The sequence below is a fragment of the Tachysurus vachellii genome, chromosome 9, assembly GCF_030014155.1.
Source record: "Tachysurus vachellii isolate PV-2020 chromosome 9, HZAU_Pvac_v1, whole genome shotgun sequence".
Lineage (NCBI taxonomy): Eukaryota > Metazoa > Chordata > Actinopteri > Siluriformes > Bagridae > Tachysurus > Tachysurus vachellii.
The window spans coordinates 19,977,608-20,001,543 of NC_083468.1; the positions used below are offsets into that span (position 1 = coordinate 19,977,608).

A 23,936-nucleotide genomic window follows, 5' to 3' on the forward strand; every position below is an offset into this window, starting at 1 on the left:
TATTTGAACATCTCTCTTGGGCTTTTTTGATAGCTGAACGATAGTCTGCTAAGCAGGGGTTAAAAATATCATGGATTACTTGAGATCATTTTTCCACTTCCTCAAGCTTGCCTAATAGACTGACTGGCCTTACTGAGCCATGTCTGGACCTTGGATATGGATCATCTAAATCTCATAGGAGCAACAGAATCAAGAATGTTTGGACATGAGGAATAAAATTTGGTGACTAATTTGGTGAATCACCAAACAGGTACCAAATTGTTCATTGTGTTTAATATACATCAGGGTAGGTAGGAAATGGAAGAATCAAGAAAAAATGATTAAATAAAAAACATGATAAAAAATATCTATTTCTCCAGTGGTGAACATAAAATGAAATGTATGTCCCTGCATGTGGGTGGGATTATTAATATGCTGAACTAAATTAAATTGAAACCAAAAGTTGAATTCATTAACCTGAGGTTTAGGGACAACAGACATGGATATTAAAATCACCCATGAGTAAAATTGGTATACATGATGATAGAAGTCTCTCTCTCTCTCTCTCTCTCTCTCTCTCTCTCTCTCTCTCTCTCTCTGTATCTCTCTGACTGTCTGTCTCTCTTTATATATGAGAACATGAGAGCATCTATGAAATTCTTTTTTGTTCTTGTTTCCTCCCATGGTATTCTCTAGCAGTCTTGGATTTCTATAGATTTAAAACACTGATTTGATTATCGTTGCTCTTTGTCAGCACATGTCAGCAAATACTAAAGTAAATTGGATAAATTCTGACATATTCTGTGGTTTAAACTTTATTACCCAAAGGCTTGCTATAGTGTTGTTGGATGATGAGTTACTCTGCATCCTGTCACAGTGATCTGAGAAAGAAAGTCCAGGCTAGCCAAAAACAGAACAATGGCTACTTGCTTTGATTTGATGGCCTTTCAGCAACATTCCAACAAAGGATTCCTGCACTCGATAGGCTGGGATTAGTATGAAGTTTTAACAATGCACTGATCAAGAGACCCTTTCATTATTGTATCACAAGACAAAAACATAAGGGCAATAATGATAATTATTTTGATGCGAGTACCAAAAGAGAGGCAATGGATGTTTCAAGTTAAAATCTAGAATCTTTTAATTCTGCTCTATGTTGATTAAAGCTTTGACCAACAGCCTAAGGGAATGCGTATCAGCCATAGACCATGAAAAACAAACTTGCATTCTATGTAAACCATTTTTGATTATTTGTTTTTGGTCGAAGTGTCAAAAATTACTCATCAAAAAGCTCTTAATAGAACAGATCACATATATACAGTATATTCAAAATACTGAAAGCTTCTGGATTTCACCCATGATTTTTTTTAAATGTTTTATAGCAACATATACCACATGCTGACACATTCGATGCTTTCCTAACAAGGCCATTTTCTGTCACCAGGGGTATTTGAAAGAGCTGGCCTCTTTCAGGGCTGCTATATGCCATTACTATTGTGCCTTTGCTGGCCTCACTAAAAAAGAACAAAACAACAAAATTGTCACTGCTCCTGGGATTCCATATGACTTTCTGTGAAACACGGATGCAGTAAATCTAATACTTTTGAATAAATGAAAAGCCTACACCTATATGCAATAAACTGGACAAATGCACACTTTTCCTTTGTGTAATTCCTCAGCTTATACAACCATGCAGATTGAAAAAGGTGATTATTTAATCTAAAAAAAATTGGGAGGACTTACAAAGTCATAGGAAGGCCACAGAGATGGAAAAGGGAACCTTCCACAAATTAATTACAAAGTTTTGTCTCACTTTTATGGAACTGATTTAAAGAACCGTTAAGACTTTCCCTACAAGAGCTGGGGATCTTCACTGGATGTTTGCTTCATATATGTAAATGCTTTTGATTAACTTCCTTATTTTCACTGCTGGCTTTATAAAAAACTACAGTATTTATTATGAGGCATAAATGTAGGCATAGATAGAACAAGCATGGTAGGACAAACCAAATGAGCTATCTTAAAATGTAATCGACAAGCAAATAAGTGGCAAAATGTCAATATGTTGCCCCTGTTGAAGTCAGTGTTAGGAGAATGAGTAGTTATTGAATACACATGCCAGCAACAGTCTGTTAATGCAGCACTCTTGTTTAAATGGTGCTTCCAAGAGGCACTTGTCAGTGAATGACTTTGGGAATTTAGTTTTCAGTTGGTGATGTTTTCATTGTCTGTGATGCAACAGTTTCTTTAATACACTTTACATTTGTATTAAAGTAAAAAGGCATATAAAAGTCAAAAGTCAACATTGGCACAATTAATAAGGTTAGAGTGAAAATGGTACTGTATAATGGTATGACTTATGGTTTATTATGGCAGCTTAGAGAGTTTATTATAGGAGATCTTCTACTCTAAGGTGGAAGACCTGGCAGGCTATGCAGGGACACAGTGTTTTTATAGTTCTGTTAAATATGCCAAGAAAATGAGTAAAGGCATAAGGTGCTCATCACAACCAAGGCATTTAACCTAGAGAGCAATTCATTTTAGCCAAGACTGAGGCACGCTGGTGCTGACTACCAAATACCCCAAATTGAAGTTACTGAAGAAACTAGTTGTAGGTTAAGAGTGAACGTTAATATATTACACATTTTACCAAGTGTTGGCTATTTAATGCAGGCATACACTCTTCTAATGCTTAGTTTCCCCCTCACCAGAGTACTGACTTCAGGCTCACGGAGGTTTCACTACCGGTTTCTCCTTCCGGGTGCACAAGCATAAATCAATGTGCACTGTGTTATCCACACGAAGTATCGTCAACTTTGTTGTATACCCAGTCGTTTTCTTTGTCTACGTTAGTTTGCCTTTGTCTATGTTTTGTTTTCTGGATTTATCTTGTTGTTCAGCCGATTGCTTGCTATTTTGGTCTACAAATTCCCTGCCTGTTTTCTAAGTTTTGAGATTGCCTCTTGTTTTGGATAGCTTGACTGTGGACTTACAGTACTTATTAAAGCTGTGTTTAATTCTTGCACATGGATTCCGCTGACATTATTACAATAATTATTTTTTACCCATTATCATCCTTCATGTTATGAACTTAAAATTCAGCAAAAACATACTGCAGACATCAACTCAGATAGAGGGTCAAAGAAAAAAATCCTTTCCTCTTTGCCAATGCTCAATGAAATACAAGAAGCAAATAATTCATGTTCTTAGTCACAAAACTCAGTGAAGTTGTCCAAAATTACCCAGAAGCCTAAAATCTATGGGGTTTTTTGATGCTGAATTTCATCCTACATTTGGAGGAGGGCATGTTGCTATTGTTGCAGGATGCAAAATGTTTCACAAATATAGCAAAGAGACTGAGCACTTCTATGTATATTGATGTTTGTATGATGTCCAGAGAGATGATCAATATATGGTCAATAAAGACAGAAAATGTTTCAGTAGGAGACTTTTTGCTACTTTAAGAACTGGCCTTTTTAACATACAGTGACAGTTTTGTAAGCTTTGGAAAGCAGGCATAACCAAGCCAAGCGAAAACCACAGTCGGTAGTGAATAAATGAGTATAAAAGTGAAAACGTTTGAATTATTTCACTGTGACATCATGTTTTGTCAGTCTTTTGGCACTGTGAAATAGATTAAGGTCAGCAATTAAAAAAGATAGCTTTTCAACAAATGAATACCATACGGACTCCAGAGTCAGACACTCTCTCACTCACTCATTTTCTACCGCTTATCCGAACTACCTCGGGTCACGGGGAGCCTGTGCCTATCTCAGGCGTCATTGGGCATCAAGGCAGGATACACCCTGGATGGAGTACCAACCCATCGCAGGGCACACACACTCTCATTCACTCACGCAATCACACACTACGGACAATTTTCCAGAGATGCCAATCAACCTACCATGCATGTCTTTGGACCGGGGGAGGAAACCGGAGTACCCGGAGGAAACCCCCGAGGCACGGGGAGAACATGCAAACTCCACACACACAAGGCGGAGGCGGGAATCGAACCCCCAACCCTGGAGGTGTGAGGCGAACGTGCTAACCACTAAGCCACCGTGCCCCCCCACAGAGTCAGACAACAAAATAAAATTCTCCCAATCATCAGAATATCAAGAGACAGATAGACATCAGTGGCTAGGAGTACAAGAGAGAGCAAACCAGCCTTGCACTCTGGGCGAAAGAAGAAACATTACTCTCCACCCTGTCAGTCACAGTGACACTAACCAATTGTAGGTGTCTGTGAGCTGATGTATGTGCAAGAGGGCAAAATGCGCTTTCCTCTGAGTGTGTTCAGCTGCAGTGCGATAAGACATGGAGGTTGATTTGATGTGTCTCAAAGGAAGTGGGTTCCTGCATCCATCCGCCCCATGTGCTGGAAGAGATGGCTAGTGGATGGAAAAAGGAAAAGTGGCCAAATTGGGTGAAAATGGGGGTCAAACAAACAAATACATTTACATTTGCAATTTCATCTTTATTACACCTTACACCAATTTCTTCTATTTGATTTTGTGAATTAAAGTTACAGTTTAGGCACCAAAAACACCAAGTGTCTTCATTAACCTTTTCACCTGCACAGGCAATAACACTTCTGTAGAAGTGAATACACCCCAAAGGCCAGATTGCCAGACCCACCATCTGCAAGAATTACCCTATGGGTCAGAACAGAACTGCGCTAAAGTCTCAGTAGTTATGTATGTCTGTTTCTAAAAGCAGCAATTTCACTGAACAGTAGTAGAGCATGAGGTCTACACAGACTGGAAAGCCCAGATATGGATTCATATCTGTAGTACATTGTGAACTATGACAACTGATATTGAATACGAACACAGCAATATTGTTATTTGTTAACTGCTTGTGTAATGCTCAGATGATTGTATGTTGATCTGCTCAGCTTATAAGGTAGGGGTTCGTTCAATGTATTTGTTTTAATAGGTTATGCAACATTCACCAACATCGTATAAATTAAAGCTCACAAGTTTACAGGATTCTCAAATACTTTCAATGCAACTAGAATTACCAAACCATAGTTTTGAATAGTCTCCAATAACCTTAAGCTAAAATGTGCTACTTTAACTACAGGAAATTACCTCATGATTTAGTTATATGCTGCTCCTAAACAAACCACATGACTATTAACACTACTCTTTATTTTAAGTAGACGTCAGACATTGCCTGTGTTCTTGCATACAATGCTGTTGTAATGAGCTCTGACAAAAAATATAGAATCATAAAACACAGAATCAAAATCAGGTTTAAAAATAAAAAAAATTATTTAACCAATATGTTTCAAAGTAAAATTATCATTTTTTAACAGTGGCAGAAAGGTTAATTCATCAAAAAAGGAAAACCCCATGGGTCATTTCTTAATATACGTAACAACCTTTAGTTGCAATTAAAGCTGCAAGTCTGGCATATATCTCATATTGCTTCTGGCATATGTCTCAATCAGTTATGAACATCTGGATCCTGATATATTTCAATTCGTCTCAGAAAACCTGCACAAATCTCAGTTGGATCTATGTCTGGTTTTTAACTCAGCCATTCAAACACATTCAGGTCTTTGGGCTGAACCATTCCAGTGTAGCCTTGGCAATACACAAAAGGTCTTTGTTCTGTTGGAATTTAAAAATGTACCCTGTCTCGTTCTGATTGAAACAGGTTTTATTCTAGGATTGACATGTATAAGGCTCTATCCACCTTGTCCTCAACCCTGAACAGTTTCCCAGTCCCTGCTGATGAGAAGCACCATAACAGGATGCTACCACATCCATACTTCACTGTGGGGATGAAGTTCTTAGTATCATGAGCAGTGGTAGTGCCATAGTGCCCAAAGTGCCAAGACCAAAATGTTGGAACAAAAATATTTAAATTTTTTTCCTTTCTTGACCCTGTTTATCCAGGTTAGTGGACAAAAATGTTAGTGGAAGTATCCAGTCTATTTTTGTTGTCCTCTAACATCTGATGGCAGATGCTTGCATCAGGACTAATTTAAGACAGATATGGTAGCTTACAGGAATGGGGATAGGTATGCAATCACAAGGGGGCACGGTGGCTTAGAGTTAGCACGTTCACCTCACACCTCCAGGGTTGGGGGTTCGATTCCCGCCTCCGCCTTGTGTGTGTGGAGTTTGCATGTTCTCCCCGTGCCTCAGGGGTTTCCTCCGGGTACTCCGGTTTCCTCCCCCGGTCCAAAGACATGCATGGTAGGTTGATTGGCATCTCTGGAAAATTGTCCGTAGTGTGTGATTACATGAGTGAATGAGAGTGTGTGTGTGCCCTGCGATGGGTTGGCACTCCGTCCAGGGTGTATCCTGCCTTAATGCCCGATGACGCCTGAGATAGGCACAGGCTCCCCGTGACCCGAGGTAGTTCGGATAAGCGGTAGAAAATGAGTGAGTGAGAGTGAGTGAGTGCAAACACAATTCTACAGTATTTTATTGTATTAATTAGTGAGGATTCATGATAGTTCAATTTATTTCCAGGTTGCAGTACTACAAACTGTCAAAACATTTAAGGTGTGGAATAATTAAGCAAAATGCTTTATATATATTTTCCTAATATTGATAACAACAATTTCAACGCTTCATTAATCTCTATTGTCTCTAAAATATGCATGAAGTTTATCAAATAATTTCTCTTACAATACTCTTTATTGACTTTTTTCTACCTCAAATGATACCCTTGATGTTATCAGATGATATGCATATTCTCATTTTGGCACATGAAATGGAAAAGGGAAGCAAAATTAATTTGAAACTTTTACATAAAAGATAAAACAAATTGTGTGATGTGTATAGATATAAATAGTTTTAAACACTGCAAAGAGAGCTTATAAAGGAAAATCAGACAAAGAAAAGTGAGAGAAAAGAAAGGGTAGAAAAAAACGAGGGCGATAATGATACTTGGGGGATGTCTTTTATGGGAGCGGCCAGATAAAAATAATCCCCCAATGAAATGTGGTGAAAGAGTCGCTTGGGCTTTGGAAGGAGCTTCATGCTGCAGGAACAGCCATATTCTCTCAAAAGGTATTATTTATCTGCTTTTATATGGCAGATGCAGCAGCAAAGAGGCCTCAAAGCAAGGCTCAGATATTGATGTGTAGACTGCTCTCCTACTGCCTGTAACGCTATTCATTCCAAGCTTTTATTAGAAAACACAAGAAATCATTTGTACATCCTACCAGATATGCTATGATTTCTGTTGCCAAAAGCGCATATAATAAAACAAATATATATTGTACATTAATTCCCCCAAAACATATCTTTTAACATGAAAATCTTTGATACTCTATATAGTATTAAACTAAATACATGCGGCACCCAAACCATAACATCTCTGACACACATTAACAAAAAATTTAAACCCCCAAAACTCCCTTTTTAGATGTTTGAAAACTTAACGATCCTGTTTGGGCTTGCGCTCAGTGGGAAGTCCTGTAACTGCACATCAAAATGCCTGTTAAAAGAAGGTCTGAACAACAAGAATGTGCAATTTTGTGCACTTGACAAAACAAATTAAGTCTGTATGTACCATAAATGCTCTGCAAAAAAGCAATTATGTTTTTATCCCTCGATTCTCTAGTGTATCTTCATTCCTCTCTTTAAAAGTTTCTCTAAACATCTTGGTGTAGCTCCTGTAACCACGAGTAACTGCTCGGGCTTCAAAAGACCTCCTGGAGAGTGCGTTATAGGTCTTACAGCTGGCCTTGGCAGTGAATTATTAACTCTGATGCTTGTGATCTGACCACAGGAAGCCTCATGCACAGGTCTAAGCTGATTATCTCTAGCAGGACAAAAATAAAAAGGTACAAAAATAAAGGTAATTGTGACTTAATTAAGGGTAAAACATAATAATGTTAAAATAATAATAATAATAATAATAATAATAATAATAATAATAATAATAATAATAATAATAATAATAAATAAATAAATAAATAAATAACAAAAAATAAATAATTATTATTAATAATAATAATAATAATAATAATAATAATAATTATTATTATTATTATTATACTGCTACTACTACTACTACTACTACTACTACTACTAATAATAATAATAATAATAATAATAATAATAATAATAACAATAATAATAATAATAATGATAATTAAACTACTATTACTACTACTACTACTACTACTACTACTACTACTACTACTAATAATAATAATAATAATAATAATAATAATAATAATAATAATAATAATAATAATAATAATTAAGCCAAAAACACAAATCTGCTTCAGGAGTAAAACTCATAATACCTGTATTCCTACCATGATGCACATTTTCAGAACACATTTGCAGCCTGACACTGTAATTTATGTGAAGGGCAAGAAGGAGACAGGTGTTATCTCGCTAGCACACAACTACAGAGGGATTTGAGGAGAAGAGCGAGAGAGAGTGAAAATACGATGGGCGGTTTTCCTGTGTGCAGGCCAGCATGCCGACTCTCCAATGCCCAGTAAATTATTACCCAGTCAAGCAGAAAGGAGGTGCGGGATTTGGACACGAGCATCACCTGTCTTTGCTCATATCCCCAAAGCATGGCATAAATGAAGGGGACAACTGCCTGTTTATTCTTCTTGCACGAGCACCCAATGGCGAGGTCAACGGGCTACGGCTTTCGTCTTTTATCGGCCCACTTTCTGCTGAGCCCTTCGCCTGCTTCCTGGATTAATCAAAAGTCCTCAAACAAACACCTATTTTTTTTTCAAAAAAAGAGTTGGTTTTTCTCTCATGCAGCCAGACACTCTGCAATATGTATTATATTCTCTTTCAGAGCTCAATTTCTAAATTCTGAATAAATAATTTCTGAATAAATAAAAGCACAGGATTCAATTTATTGAGTAAACCAGTGCAGACAAACCAAAAGGGCAAAGCAATAATCAAAACCAGAAAACAGGCAATGAGTCACGCAATCTACAAAAGTGCTGACGTTAGCAGAGGCAGAATCAAGTCTTAGCAGGGGAGAAAAAGCAACAAGAGATTATGCGTAAGTATAGAGAAAGTCTTACACAATTATAAGTGAAAAGATGCCAGAAGATGTAACAATGAAAAGCCATTTTTTTCACTGTCAAATGACACTTAAATGTCATTCATTTCATACATTAGAACGTTTTTTGCTCTTGTTCTTCGTGGTGCTCATGTTAGCGGTCTTCCAAGTAGTAACCTGGAATCATTACCTTTATATGATATTCAATCAGATGAATTCTTCTCATATTATTTCTAAGAACAAACTAGCAGTTTAGTATCAGCACATTTTCATCATTATGCATGATTCGATTTTCCTAGCATTTCATTTCTTGTCTTTTACGTCTTATTGATCTTTTATTACATGATGGTCTGAGAGCAATGACTCGTCAAATTTCTGCACAGAAAAAGTCCCAAATGACTCATATGCCTCTGTAGAGCTGTGTCAGTGTACGTAAGTTTGTAAAGACATCTGAACATCTGAGTCAAACTCAAAATCACTGGAACTTTTTGTTGAATTTTTGGTGATGCTTCCTCTGGAGTTAATAACATCATTGAGCCACTTTCTCTACTGTCTAAAAAGGTTGGGGGAAACAAAATGATGATGGGAGGACAAAGAGATGCTACATTATATTTTCACAGTACAAGTTTCCTGCTACAATTAACAAAAATTCACATGTTATAGTCTAATGAAATCAAGTTATAAACAGGTATAATCCTAAACGATTCTGGTACAAAAACAAGACAACGTATCACACAAAAAAGCCATATCCACAGTGAAACATGGTGGTGGCAGCATCAGTGGTTGTTGCCATGGGGATGTTCCAATTTAGCTAGGACTGACAGAGGATAGGATCATCATGGATAGCTTTGAATACCAATTTGTTTTTTGCTCCATATCTCAAGCTGGAAATTTTATCATTCAAAAAGAAAATGAAGTTTCACATGTTAGTCAGATCTAAATCTTATTAAAAACCTGTGGAATGACTTGCAGAGAGCTGTGAACGGAGGATCCCCTCATAATCTGATAGATCCAGATAATTTTTGCATAAAAGAGTGGAATAAAATTGCCAAATAATGATGTACCTTGATATAAGTTGGCAAAGACCTTTTGAGTGCCAAATTACAAGCCTAAGGTGCTATAACAAAGTATTAGTCAGAGGTGGTGCTCGCTTATGTTTCGGTCACTTTAGAGCCATTGACTGTGTGATCACATGAATTTGCTAGCAATATTGCCAACATATTTTGTCAAATATTTGATAAAAGAAAAACAATGTACAATATGTTTTACATATTTAAGCAGTTGTTACTACTTAAAAAAGTATGAACAGAACTAAAAATCCAACAAGAGACTGCAAAGACATACAAAAATCAGTTGAGAATTTCGTTAGGGCCTAAAATGACAGATATTTTAAAAGCATTTGTGTCAAGCCAGTAAACAAGTTTCATTTTTAATCTTCAAACCCTGTCGTTTTTAGCTCCTGTCAAAATTCCGACTAAAGTATGACACTCTGGCTAAACCTTAATGAATAATACATCAGTTATTAAAATGTGTGGCTGTTATAATGAACACCACTTCTCTACAGTATCTGCCCACACACTTGTGTGTATGACTTAATAACAAACACAATTCTCCGCCTGCTAAAATGGAGTCATTTGTACTTCAAAGGCTGGGATATTGTTAACTAACACAGGATAATTTGCGTAGCGATACAAGACATGAAGAAAGTTGTACACCCATCTTCACACACATCAGTGTGTAAATTACTGTCCTCTTAATGACTGATCTGTACAAATATGCTCTTTTCAGCTCTGAAAATTAATAAAGCTTTAATATCTTATTAAATTATACATTCCTGTTTGTTATTCATCCTGTGTTTAACCCTTATGACCTTTGCTACTGAGTACTACTGAGTCGTACTTGCATCCTGCCACACTCTCTACACTCCACATGTTCCACATCACTTCATCACCATTATGTAACTCTGACATACCATAATTAACTGAGCTATGAAAATGTCATTTTTCATGCTGTCCTAAAGTAAGTCCAGTGTCATAAGTGTCAAAATTTCTGTTATCTGTCAGTTGACTTGATTGTTTAAGTAAATATTAAAGCTGACTAAAGTAATGTTTGTGTTAGGGTATGCCTGTTGGAATAAGCCTTTATAAATGTTTATGTAGCTTTCTGTCAGTTCTAATTAAGGGATTATGCTTGTGCACAGACATCTTACATTAGCAACTAATTTCCCTGAGATAAAATCACTTTAATTTCTTATTGTGGCACAGTCTTTGCTTCTGTTCCTGCTTGTTCAGTTCTTCCCATCCAATTTAAAATAGACTATGTCAATACACTGCATAATGGCTTGTATCTACTGTACACGACTAACAAACAAATTAGTATGACCTTAAACAGGCAAAATCATCAGCGCTGATAGTAATCCATCATCATTAACACACAGGGCAGATGCTTCACTCCTCTTCTCCACCGCCTTGCCTTTCTGCTTCGAACACATTTCTATTACCACATTCATCTCTTCATGGCTGTAACATCACATCACAATATTCAAAAACAAGTTGTTTGTCAGGCTTAATAGGTCTAACAACCAGGTCTCCAACCAGGATAGATATTTGTGCAATGTACAAACATACAGTATGAGTCATCAAAAAAACTCCCTCTTAACTTTCAAAGATCTTCTCATCTAATAAACCAGTTTCTGTTTCTGAAATGCCTTTTAGTACACTTAAGCCTAATGAAGAGTTTCAAGCTACCATTAAATGCTTAATGGCTCATTCTTGTTGCTATGCGGTTCATGTTAGAAAGTTAGTAGTTAGTAGTTAGAAAGCACTACAGTACCAATCAACCCTCTTGTAACTCCAGCTTGAATTTCAGCTTCATAACATTATCTACAAAAAGGACACAAGGACAGTAAATCTGAAGCCCTGCTTTATTAATGATATAACATAAGGTGTATTAAGTGCAACACACAAGACAGTGTCTATGCAAATAGATCTATTTTGCATTCTCAGTGTAATTTACTAAGCCTGAAGGTCACTTCTGACTCTTCAATTGTGTGAACAAATGAATGTAATGATTTATGTGCACTCCCAGACAAGATAATATCTAGCTTTTCAAACTATCACTTAACATTCGCATAACGGTGGTTCGGCTGCATTTTTGCAGTGTTTACCTTAAGCACACATAATTATGTTTAATACTGTTTTATTAAACATTCATAATGCATTTTTTATTTATTATTTTTAACACAGACACTATAAATACTAGACACATTTTTGCATACAGTATGTGACACGTTTTACTTCTAGAGCCGTCATTTTGAGATCTGAACTCCTCACCGCTATCAAGAGCTAATTGAATGTGTGAATTAAAAGTATGTCTTCTCTCTCAGCAGAAATGTGCATACCGTACCTAGATTGTTCAAACATCTGTTCAATCAGTCATGACTACATTTATAACAAAAATAAATAAATAAAATTGAAGAGATGCACAAACTAAGGCCTGCTATAACTGCTTTTTACCCAGATTTATTTATCTCTTATTATAGTAATAGTTAATTATATCACATCAGGATATCAATCAATCAAAATCAATGAATTATGCTTAGTTTGTTTTGCCCGCTTCTACCATATTATGTTGAACATAATACTTCATTAAAATCTGCTTTCAGTGCATGTGTCAAATATATTTTGTACATTTAATTACCTAAAAAACTGATCTGACTCAAATTTTGAGGATTCTCATCACTATTGTTGGCTTCTTAGCAACCCGGCATCATAACCCACATGAGAAATGAATACCTCCAGGGTCTCTGGTTTGATCCTGATTTGATTTTCTGAGTTCTTGTCATGGATTTGTAAGGTTTCTCTGGGTTCTCTGGTTTCTTCATATCTCCAAAAAACATGCATGCAGGGGGAACGGAGACTGTAAATAAGCATAAAAGTGTGTGAATGCCCTTGCACCCTATTAGGAGTGTATTCCCATCTTGCACACAGCGTTTCCAGGAATGGAACCACATCCAGCTTGTTTCCTGACCAGGATAAAGTGGTTAATTACAAATGAGTGGCATGGTGTTCCCATTCTCCCTAGAGAACCCCACAGAGGGGTTTGTTTGTTTTTGTTTTGTAAATTCACCATAACACATCCACTAAATACGCACTCTATTTATCAAATTACATATGCACTATTTATTTGGGATTTTAGAAAAAAATGCTCTGTTAATGCTCATTCCATGCTCAGAGACAATTAAGAAGTCAACTTCAACACGCTCTATATATCGTGACTATTGTGTGTAAAGTAGCAGTCAGAGCTTGGTTGAACAAAATAAAAGCTGTAATGGATGCTAGAATATGACATGGCCTCAGGCCATATCCGCTTGGCTTGGTCGTCTTTCTCCTTGTGGGAGCTCAAAATGACTTGCTGGAACAAATAAGGGAAAGGATACTGGCACAAAAAAAAGAGTTTGGATGAACAAGCTTGTAACTACCCACCACTCAGCCCTTCCAATCTGTTCGAGTTACTTTAATGTGCAATATCAGTCTGTGGGTTTCTCGTTTCAGAGTGGTAATACAGTACACTGTCTCTAATTAACTTCAGATAAATATCAGTCCACACACACACACTTACACACACAGCACGCACAATAATTCCAAGCAATGTGCCAGAGCCTGAGGATTGCAGACGGTGAGGCGGATCGATGGAAGACAAACAGCTGTTGGACACCGCGATTCCATTACCTCCCTACGGTGGATCAAAACATTGCCTGAGCCAGCAGTAAGCAAACCTAGCCAAACTATGAGCACTGGGGCAGTTGAAGATGAGCCACACCGCTGTGATAACTCAACTCCATCGTGCTAGAGGCCAAATGAGAATGGACCTGCAGTGAGAGCTGAAACCAGAGGACACCAGTGCATGCCTTTAGCTCTGTTCAGAAGGCAATGAAGCAGTGCTGTCATATGGCTACATCAGTACAGCGCCTACTATCGCAATTCATCTTTATGCACATAGATGGATGATTTTTTTTGCCTTTTTCTCACATCTGCCTCCATGTGCTGGCTTTTCTGTGTGTGTGTGTGTGTGTGTGTGTGTGTGTGTGTGTGTGTGTGTGTGTGTGTGTGTGTGTGGCAGTGTAGTGACAGACAGAAAAACAGACAGACAGAGGGAAAGCTTGTTTTGGAATGGAGGCTTTTACTCTGGCATAAAGTGCATGTTTCTCATTCTTTTAAGTTTTTCAATTTGGAGCTTTGATTCCTATAAGACAGAATCTGAAAAAAATATTCAAAACAAGAAACTACAGAGTGATACGCATTATCTCTACTATGGTAGCTCACAATTCCTTTTTAATTCGTTTTTTTTGACACATTTTAAGTTTCAACATAATTACTGCTTGCTTTCTGCTATCAACACATTTGGGTGTTATTAACCAACAGCGATCTGTGTTTAAACCATCCTAATTAGTACCTTTAACAATATTAGTACAATATTTATATTAAAGGAAAGCTAATAAAACTCTAGTGCTGGAATGATATGAAATTGAATCTGAATATTGTTTGTATTTATTTATTTCCCTGATTAATAAGTGAATGTTGGTAACAAAAAGCCTTTTATTGTTTTAATCTCTTTTTTATGTTTGAGCTGAAAGCGTCTACAGACAACATATGTAAATGTTGCATCTAGGTATGTAATTTATGTTTTTATAATATATAAATGACATATACATTACACAATGTCATAATAAATATATTTAAATTTTTTGAAAATATCCTGTAACAGCAATATTTCACTCTGAACACGTCATATTTCGGGGGTGGAGCATGGGGTTAGTTGTGGGGGTTATTGGGTAGGGGGTATGTGGGTTGGGGGTAGGGGGTACAATGTGATCATAAATGTAATGTTACACCTGAAGCATTTTCACAGTAACCCAAGTGAATGCACAACCACTGTCAAATTAGAATTTTTTAATTTGGAAGTCATTTTAAAAAAATATTGATTTTTGACAATATTATGGGCTTTGGTATACAGGGCATACAATATAGTCCTCATGAATCTCAATGAAGTCTATTTCAGTTCTAGGTTGGAAAACTACAAATTTAGGAAAAGTTTAAAAGAGGCGAATACTTGCAAGTGCAAAGTACTGCAAATGTGACATTTAATGCATATCCCACACCTTTGCATGACTCACAGCAGCCACCTCTTTCAAGGCTTCACACTTTCTAGTGCTGTCACTACAGTATGTGCTATGTGTGAATAACTCACTTTTAATTAACTGGGTGAAAGTTAGATAAATAAAGAAAGAAAGAAAGAAAGAAAGAAAGAAAGAAAGAAAGAAAGAAAGACTATTACTATTATTATTTTTGTCTCAGTAACAGGACCTTTGCAATTAAACTGCTACACCGGCATGAGCTGCAGTACATAATATATATATATATATATATATGTGTGTGTGTGTAAAATAGAATATTCTGTACTGTGAATGAAACTATTACATCTCCTCTGACTCCGGTAGCTGAAACTGTTGCTTGTACTTTTTAGTAAGTCTTCTCAGTCTTGCATTAAAGTGTTATTTATAAGTTCCTGACAAATCTTTGACAAAGTCAAGTTGTGAAGAAAAATGTATTGCTTGGAAGACAGTAAATACTGTATAATGTACTTTTTTTATAAAGTGCTTTGAGTTGCACTGATATTCAGTAACAGTTTCAAGCTTATTGCTGTGCTGCTCAGGGTGTCAAGCTGGAATTGCTGAGAACTAAAAGAGTCAATATACTGTAGTAAATTTAGGATTTATCTTGCTTAACACACAGTTTTGACTCGTTAAACCCTCATTGTACTTATTAAAAAAAATTGTTGTCACAGCCCACAGAAATCTAGTGGATAATGGTTCTCACGCTCACTCACTCACTCACTCACTCAACTTCTACCGCTTATCCGAACTACCTCGGGTCACGGGGAGCCTGTGCCTCGGGCGTCATCTGGCATCAAGGCAGGATACACCCTGGACAGAGTGCCAACCCATCGCAGGGCACACACACTCTCATTCACTCATGCAATCACACACGACGGACAATTTTACAGAGATGCCAATCAACCTACCATGCATGTCTTTGGAGGGAGGTAACCGGAGTACCCGGAGGAAACCCCCGAGGCACGGGGAGAACATGCAAACTCCACACACACAAGGCGGAGGCGGGAATCGAACCCCCAACCCTGGAGGTGTGAGGCGAACGTGCTAACCACTAAGCCACCGTGCCCCCTGTGGATAATGGTTAAATTTATAATTGTTGTTGATTTAGTATCTTTACTATCATCAGTTTTAATGCTGGATTTGGCTAAAGTTCAAAACTCAGACCTTACAATCTGTGAATAGGACAAACAAAACAAAACAAAACAAAACAAAAAAAAATGGAATTCCTACTCAGACACTCAGGAAATTCCCATCAATTCTATATTTCAACACATTATGTCATATCAACATAGTAGCTCAAGGCATCAAAAGATATTCATGGAGGCGTCTACGACCCCCCCCCCCACACACACACACACACATACCACCACACACACTTACACACACTGATAGTTAGCTAAAGGATTCAAGATTCAAGATTACACAATTATATACAGTATACAACAATCAATCGCAATACCTTTTAGCAACCTGGCAAAATAGCTTTGTTTGGTACGCTGTGTTTTAGATAGTTAGCATGGATTAGCAAGCTAGATTACTAACATTGGTGTATATAAATATACATTATAGATTCAAATCTGTGAAACTGTACTAGAGGGAAGGAGAACTATTTTAGTTTAAGATGATTTTGGAACACCTTCTTGAAGCTTTCAGGAACCACAGTGGAAATGTTCCTCCTAGGACTTGGGAAGCTCACCCTCACAAATGTTACCTTTGGACTTAGATGCCAGAATGTTCCTTCCACCCATTGACACAGCACATGCCCAGACTGAAGCTCTACAGTCCACATGCTCCTCTATGGTTTCAGACAAAGCAGACCACATTCAGGAGGAGCTTTTAGAGGGAATTAAGCAGGCATGACATAGACGCCTGACTCTAGAATAGTGCAATAATGGGGCTTTTATCATCACAGCCCAGCGTCCAGCAGCACTGTGGCCATGAATAGCACAGCGAAGAGCATAATTACAGTGACCAGGAAGAGAAAGCGCTTCGAAGATGTCAATTGCACGGTTAGTTAGACCTTCAGTGGAAAATGTTCCGCTTTCCACTACAGGATGTGGCTCTAAAAGGATTTCTATGTGCATATTTTGCCCACCGCTACTGTACTGAATGGAAAATATGGGCTGTAAATGTACAAACTGTGATTATTCACCATCTTTGCTCTTTAATGCGGATATAAATGATTCCATTTCAGCAGCTGCACTGTGTTAGCTGTGTGCAGTTTGATCTCAAATCAGTATTTTCATACACATTAATCCTTGTCTTCCCTCTATTTATATTCAGCAGCAATGCCCTTTATCTCAGTTATGGGTAATAGTGGCAAACATTAATTAAAGTCCAGATGTCCAGATTTGCATGAAAGCTGATCCACAGCCACACTCCCCCCACACGCACATACACACACACACACACACACACACACACACACACACACACACACACACACACACACACACACACACACACACACAGAGTCTAACACATCTGGGTAATGAGAATACAGAAGAAGAACTGTACTAGAGACTTTGGAACTTCTGGGGCAATGTGAAATTGAGGGACTGGGACATGGCATCCGTCACAGAGCCTGGGAGAGCAGTCTGGCTCGGATCTGCTTCTTCATCTATGAAGATAATCATTTCTGCTGGAAAATGAGTTGGAATTAGCTCAACTGTAATTATTCCTGATGTGCTGTACAGGTAACAGACTGAAAAAATGCAGTCATTCCTGCTGCCACAGAATTAGGCAATGTGTGGCAGTCTGATTAGGTGTGTCTGTGTTTCAGGTGGCCAAGATGAGAGCAAGGGAACAAACCCATCTGTTTGATTAGACAGAGAGAGTGTAGCGCAGCACCAAAACATGCTATTAAGGAAGCAGGGCTTTCAGCCCATTCTAGGAGAGGTGCTGAAAAAAACCCAGCTGAGATTCTGCTTATGATTCACTCACAATCCTGCCAATCCAGCTGAGAGAAAAAGAAAGCAAGAGAGAGAGAAAGAGAGATGTGTGCATTTAAAACCAGGCATGGTCAGCCTCACTCATTCATCACATCACAGCAAATATGGCAGGCTTTGATGCATGAGTGCTGCCGGTTGTGGCCGTGATTGCGGGGCTGTGTGTGGACAGCAAATAGAGAGATGTAAATGTCAAGTGGTGCGCCAAGTAGAGGCTTTGATCCCGCCTGATTTTCAACACACTATCACACAGACAGATTGAGGTAAAGCACGTTCAACACACTCACACACACACACACACACACACACACACTGATACTCAAACCTGTTTTTTTTTAATGTTAAATGAGAATTTGAAAATGAACATATGAACACAGAAGACCAGTTGTAATGTCAGAAACTGTTATGTGAAACGCTGAAGAATGAAGTGAAGAGCAGATGTATTGAGATTTACATATACTTCATCAATTATCTTCTGATGCCTCTGTACAAAGTTGTAGTTAATTATAAACAGAGACATTAGCTTTCTACCAAAAGCCAAAAAGTGAATTTTCTGCTGGTGTTGGTGTTCCCATGTTCAGCATTGAATGTGTTTGTCAGGTCACACTCTATAGTGGTGTTTAGTGGCTTATATGAAAGAAGAAATTTATAGTTTTTTCTAACAGTATTTTTCTTTTTTCTTAGATTACTAGGCAGAATTCTCATAGAAAAGTTCCAAAAAAAATTAAAAACCTCAAACTTTCACACAGATGCTTGATATCTTTTTTGTTCATAAGCATATACAATTTGAAGGTGTTATCTTTGACCACTAAAATTCTCTTTAGGGTTATCTGATTAGAGGTAAAAACCTTTCGCATTGAAAGCCAACAGTGTTCGAACTAATTTTATATCAGATTTATGATGGTATTTCATTTGTTTATACTGACTGTAAATGTTTGATGAGTGTACCGGTGAAAAGGGTTGAACTGCAAACATCTTATCAAATAAGCAATGACATGCCACAAATTAACAAGCTGGTCAGCATGATAAGTCGTGGCACATTCATAACAAACACAAAACTGTAATCGTTTTCAAAAACAAAAACAATTTTTTTTCCACCCACGCAAAAACTGTGAAAATATTTTTTTACAAATTCTGCATGTTGAAAGACATTTTCAAAAAGTTTCATTTCAGTTTCAGTTTATTGAGTGGACCAGATTCCTGAATGCAGAAAAAAAAAGCAAAAAAGATTTTCAAAATTGTCCATTTATGTGTGCATTTATTCGAATGCCCCAAAACACAACAGCAACAAAGGACAACAACAAGGAACCGAGGTCTGGAATGAAAGACGTGTATGGTCAAATGAGCGTTAGAATCGAATAGTAAACATTATCATTATCTTATTATCTGCTGTAATCCATAAGGCAGAACATTTCTTCTGTCAAGGTGTTACATTTTAGAAAATAACTGCTTTTAAGTCAATATAAAAAGCTAGACATTTTTATGAGAATATATTATCAGACCAGACACTTACACAATACACCACGACAACTTATCGTCTACCTTAACCTTAAGCGTACTGTACACTGTACACTACGGTTGCATATGTAAGCTAGCGTTTCAGTAAACAATCTAGATTTATTTGGAGTAAAACAAGTTTCTGATCTCTGTTGCAATACAGTTATGACTTAGCTTCATCCACAGAACGCAAAAAACAAAAATTTCCATTAATGGCACCACCACATTCTGTTGCCCTGTAAAGACACATAACTCCACTCGGTGCAATTCTATCAGATTAAACAGAACACTTAGGCTCTGTTCAGACAGAAGGCCAAATCTGGTTTATGTCTTAAATCTGATTTTTTTTTTTTTTTAGACTGAGTATCTACAGCACAAACAAAAAAAAAGTAAAAAGATTATTGTGGTTTGTCCAGGCTTGAGTCTGCTTGAATTTACTTGAATATGAAATGCACATGGTAAATAATGAAGGATGGGTAAAAGATTACACTGTTACTGGCTCAAAGTTTTCTCTTTGGGGTGTGTTTTATAGTAAGAGAAACGTCCAGTCATGATGTATTGTAGGAGACATTTTGGGCAGACGACAGCCAGAGAAATTAAAGAGGGCATTTGTGCCAGGTTTCTTACTGACTTCACTGCACTACTCTGACTAGCAAAATCTGACTAGTTGGAAATGTGTGAAATAATTGAAAGTGTCAAACAATTCTAGCCTTTTATTTCAAATGACAGCAAATTGCAGCATAAACAAAGACAGATAGATAGATAGATAGATAGATAGATAGATAGATAGATAGATAGATAGATAGATAGATAGATAGATAAAGATAGATAGATAGATAGATAGATAGATAGATAGATAGATAGATAGATAGCATTTAGCAAAACAAAGCATTTATCAGAATTATGCAGTGATACTTACACGGTAGAACGCTATGGCCTCTCGGTCCAGGGCACGGCTCACTGCAACCTCTCCAGTCAGTTTGTTGATGCTGAACACACCTTTCGGATCCTCATCTGCCCCCTTTCCCATCAGCCGAAAAATGTGGTCGTCTTTCATATCAGATGAGATCACCTGCGGCATCGATACACACGTAATTACTTATTCACCTTTTAAACAGCAAGAAAAGCAACAATAACAACATGCAACAATCCAATAAAAGCTCAATCAGTAAAGAATGAGTGTAGATAAGTAGGAACGATTAGCCCTCATCATTTCAATGGAACTAATTAGATTGAGTGATTATACTGGCATGTTTATTTTGCGTGTACAACTACACTAATATGACATTGTTATGGTTTTAATGAAGATGGTTAAACACTCCATTTGCTTCTGTGGCACAGTGTGTGACAACACAAATGTATTATATTCCAGTTGATTATATGTGACCTGTAGTACTCACATGTGACTGAGAAGGTCAGAAAAATGGTCCAAGAGAGTAAAGCAGGTTAGAAGAAAACAGAAGAAACAGAACAGGCATACATTACAAACACTCTTTTCAGATATACACAAACACATCATATGAAATATAAAATAAAGAGTTTTAATAGCACAACCCTGTTGAATCCTCCATCCTGTGACAGCACTTTCCAGTGTTTTTATTTGTCTTAAACCACAGAGATTTGCCAAGAGTTCCAATTTTTTAATTTGTCAGAGAAAAACTTACTGTTACAAAGCCCTGAAACCCAAGAATCCCTCCATAAATTTTAAAGAAACAAATTTTGCTTAAAAAAATATAACATCACAGGGATTTCTGGATGAAACATGTTCAATAGGTTAAATATGAATACACGCGTTCTAATTCATTATTGTTTCCATAGTAACAGTTCATATACAAGAATGTATATACTGTAGAGTTGGTCCAAAATATCTAACCTTAATAATAAACTGATTTAAGAAATGTGTTTTTTGTTAAGAGACATCTATTTAACATTTATGGAAGGAATATCAGGTTGTAGGCATTCTCTAATTTTCATAGTAACATTTAAGTTTTATTCCATTTACTGAGTAAAATAAAAGTCTATGTGTGTGTGTGTGTGTGTGTGTGTGTGTGTATGTGTGAAAGAGAGAGAGAGCGAGAGAGAGAGAGAGAGAGAGAGAGAGAGAGAGAGAGAGACAGAGAGAGAGATTGGTGAGGGAATGACCAAGTTTATTGCAGCTGTAATATAAGTAAGAACAGGAATTAACTTGTCTCTTGAACGTTCCACAATTTTAATAATAACTATAAACAGCAAAATTGTGTGCCTTGTTTATTTAAATTACATCTGTTAGCAAATCATTGGATTAAAGCAGATTAATATACACCAGATCATGCTGATATATGTAAATAATGCTGGGCTGGGCGGGGAATGCGGGTGGGGTTTATAAGTATGTAGGTGGTGGGCGATTGGTTGGGTGTTGTTAATGCGGCCACCCAAGCCCTCCGACTAAACCCATTTCATCTTAACCCCACCCAATCACCCCCCACCAACTCCTCAGTTTTAACTGTTAATGTCAGACACACTACTATTTTACTACAGTTTTATGTTGGCCAAGTGGCCATTTAAATGCATTACTTCTTATGTAATGACTATAGGCTGATAGTAGATTTGTTGCAGTACCCACAGACTCATTTAACCACTGCATGGTACATTTAACCAGTCAATTTATGTAAGCAGGAATATCCAAATTTACAGACAAACCCGAAGGAAAATGATTGCGTGAGAAATAGCGCTTATTAAACTTTTTATGTTCATCATGCACATGTTTAATGTTGTTTACTTTTAGTCTATCACGATTAATTACGGGCTCTGCAAACTTTCTTATTATCCTGAAAAACACTCTCTTAACATTTTTTATGCTGCTATAATAAAACCTCTCATACGTGTAGAGCAAGCATATATTTTGTAAATGGAACTCTGGGTCAGAAAAACACTAACTGCTATAAATCCATACTTGTAGATGAGAACATTTGTAAAACAAATTGCAAATAAGTACATTTGTAAGTAATTTCAAGACTTTCAGTTGTAAAACACTCTTTCTAAGAGTGGGCGGGAGTTATTTCTTCCAGCCAATAAGAACAGAGATGTCAAACGCTGGCTCAGAGGTTTATAGTATAGCCGTATCTCCTTTAGATAGCACATACTTTCCATTAAGGCTGTGCAGCTTATGCTTTTCTGCAGTAAAATCATTTGGCTGTCAAGAAGATGCAGGAAAATCAGTGCAGATCTGTCAGAAAGAAGTATAAATGTGATGAATTATGGGCTGAGCAGAAATTTTCCGTGTCATCAGGGTTGGAAAGTAACAAACCACATGTATTCTCATTAAAGTCCTGGAGTACATGGTTCACTGACACAACATTTTTTTGGAGACGAATTAAATCATAGTATGTTTACTTTTTACCTGAGATTTTTGTAAACAAAATATTCAGAATGCTGAATCAGTTTCTCATCACAGTTACAGAGTAAAACAATAATGCATTCCAACCCAGAGGACTATAAGGCAATTAAATAAAATGATGATGAAAATTTTTAAATAACCCAATTTCAAGACCCAGTCAAACTGAAGAGGTTTCCTGTCAAGTAATTTCAAGTGTAAAATTCTTAGTCAGCAGCAGCAAATGTGTGAGACTGTGAAGACAGATGAACATCTTGGGTTCAATTTATCAGTTTTAAATGCTTGAAAAAAACATCTGCAAATTATCTTAGCCAAAACCCTCGGAGATATCGGCATTGCGCAGCTCCTCAGCCAAGCTGTGGAAACATGGACAGTTAAGCCATTAGCTAAATGACTGAGCTAGACTAGCTTACTATTTTTCATATTCTCAGGTTTGACAGCTCTGTATATAACTTAATATGGTTTGTCTTTTGGAAAATTTGTTAACACGCTGAAGACTGAAAAGTTGGCATTAGAAGTTTTTGAGAAAGGTGCAGTTCTTTATTCCAAACAAAACCTTTTAAAAGAAGTTTCTTGCTCTCTTTGCCCCAAGAGTGTGAGTCAAAACGAGGTTAAAGTCACTAGCTAATGCTAGTGTATCTAGCTATCTTGCTATTAGCTTGTTTACATGTTTTACAGTTTGACAGTGATCTTATGATTAAACTTATTAAACTTATGATGTCATTTTGATATTCAGAAATTTACCCCATATGTATATTTGCTAGACTACTATCTAGGTAGCTAAAAATGTGCATTTAGCATAACAAGCTAGATAATATAAGTAGCAAGCTACTGATTGCCCAAGAGCAGTTGGCTAAGTTACAGCCATATAACATTTACATTTCATCATTTATTGTTGTTAAAAGAGATTGCTCAATGCTTAGCTAACAAAAATGTTCAAAGAGACATTTGTCAG

The 23,936-nt window shown here is 37.0% G+C and overlaps 1 protein-coding gene across 1 annotated transcript in view; it reads right to left on the reverse strand.

Moving 5' to 3' along the window:
- Positions 1–23,936, reverse strand: part of cdh13 (cadherin 13, H-cadherin (heart)) — a 333,227-nt gene that overhangs the window by 162,807 nt on the left and 146,484 nt on the right. Inside the window, exon 5 of the mRNA XM_060878173.1 lies at positions 20,528–20,680. Within this exon, the coding sequence (XP_060734156.1) occupies positions 20,528–20,680 (153 nt within the window). The remainder of the gene's footprint in view (positions 1–20,527; positions 20,681–23,936) is intronic.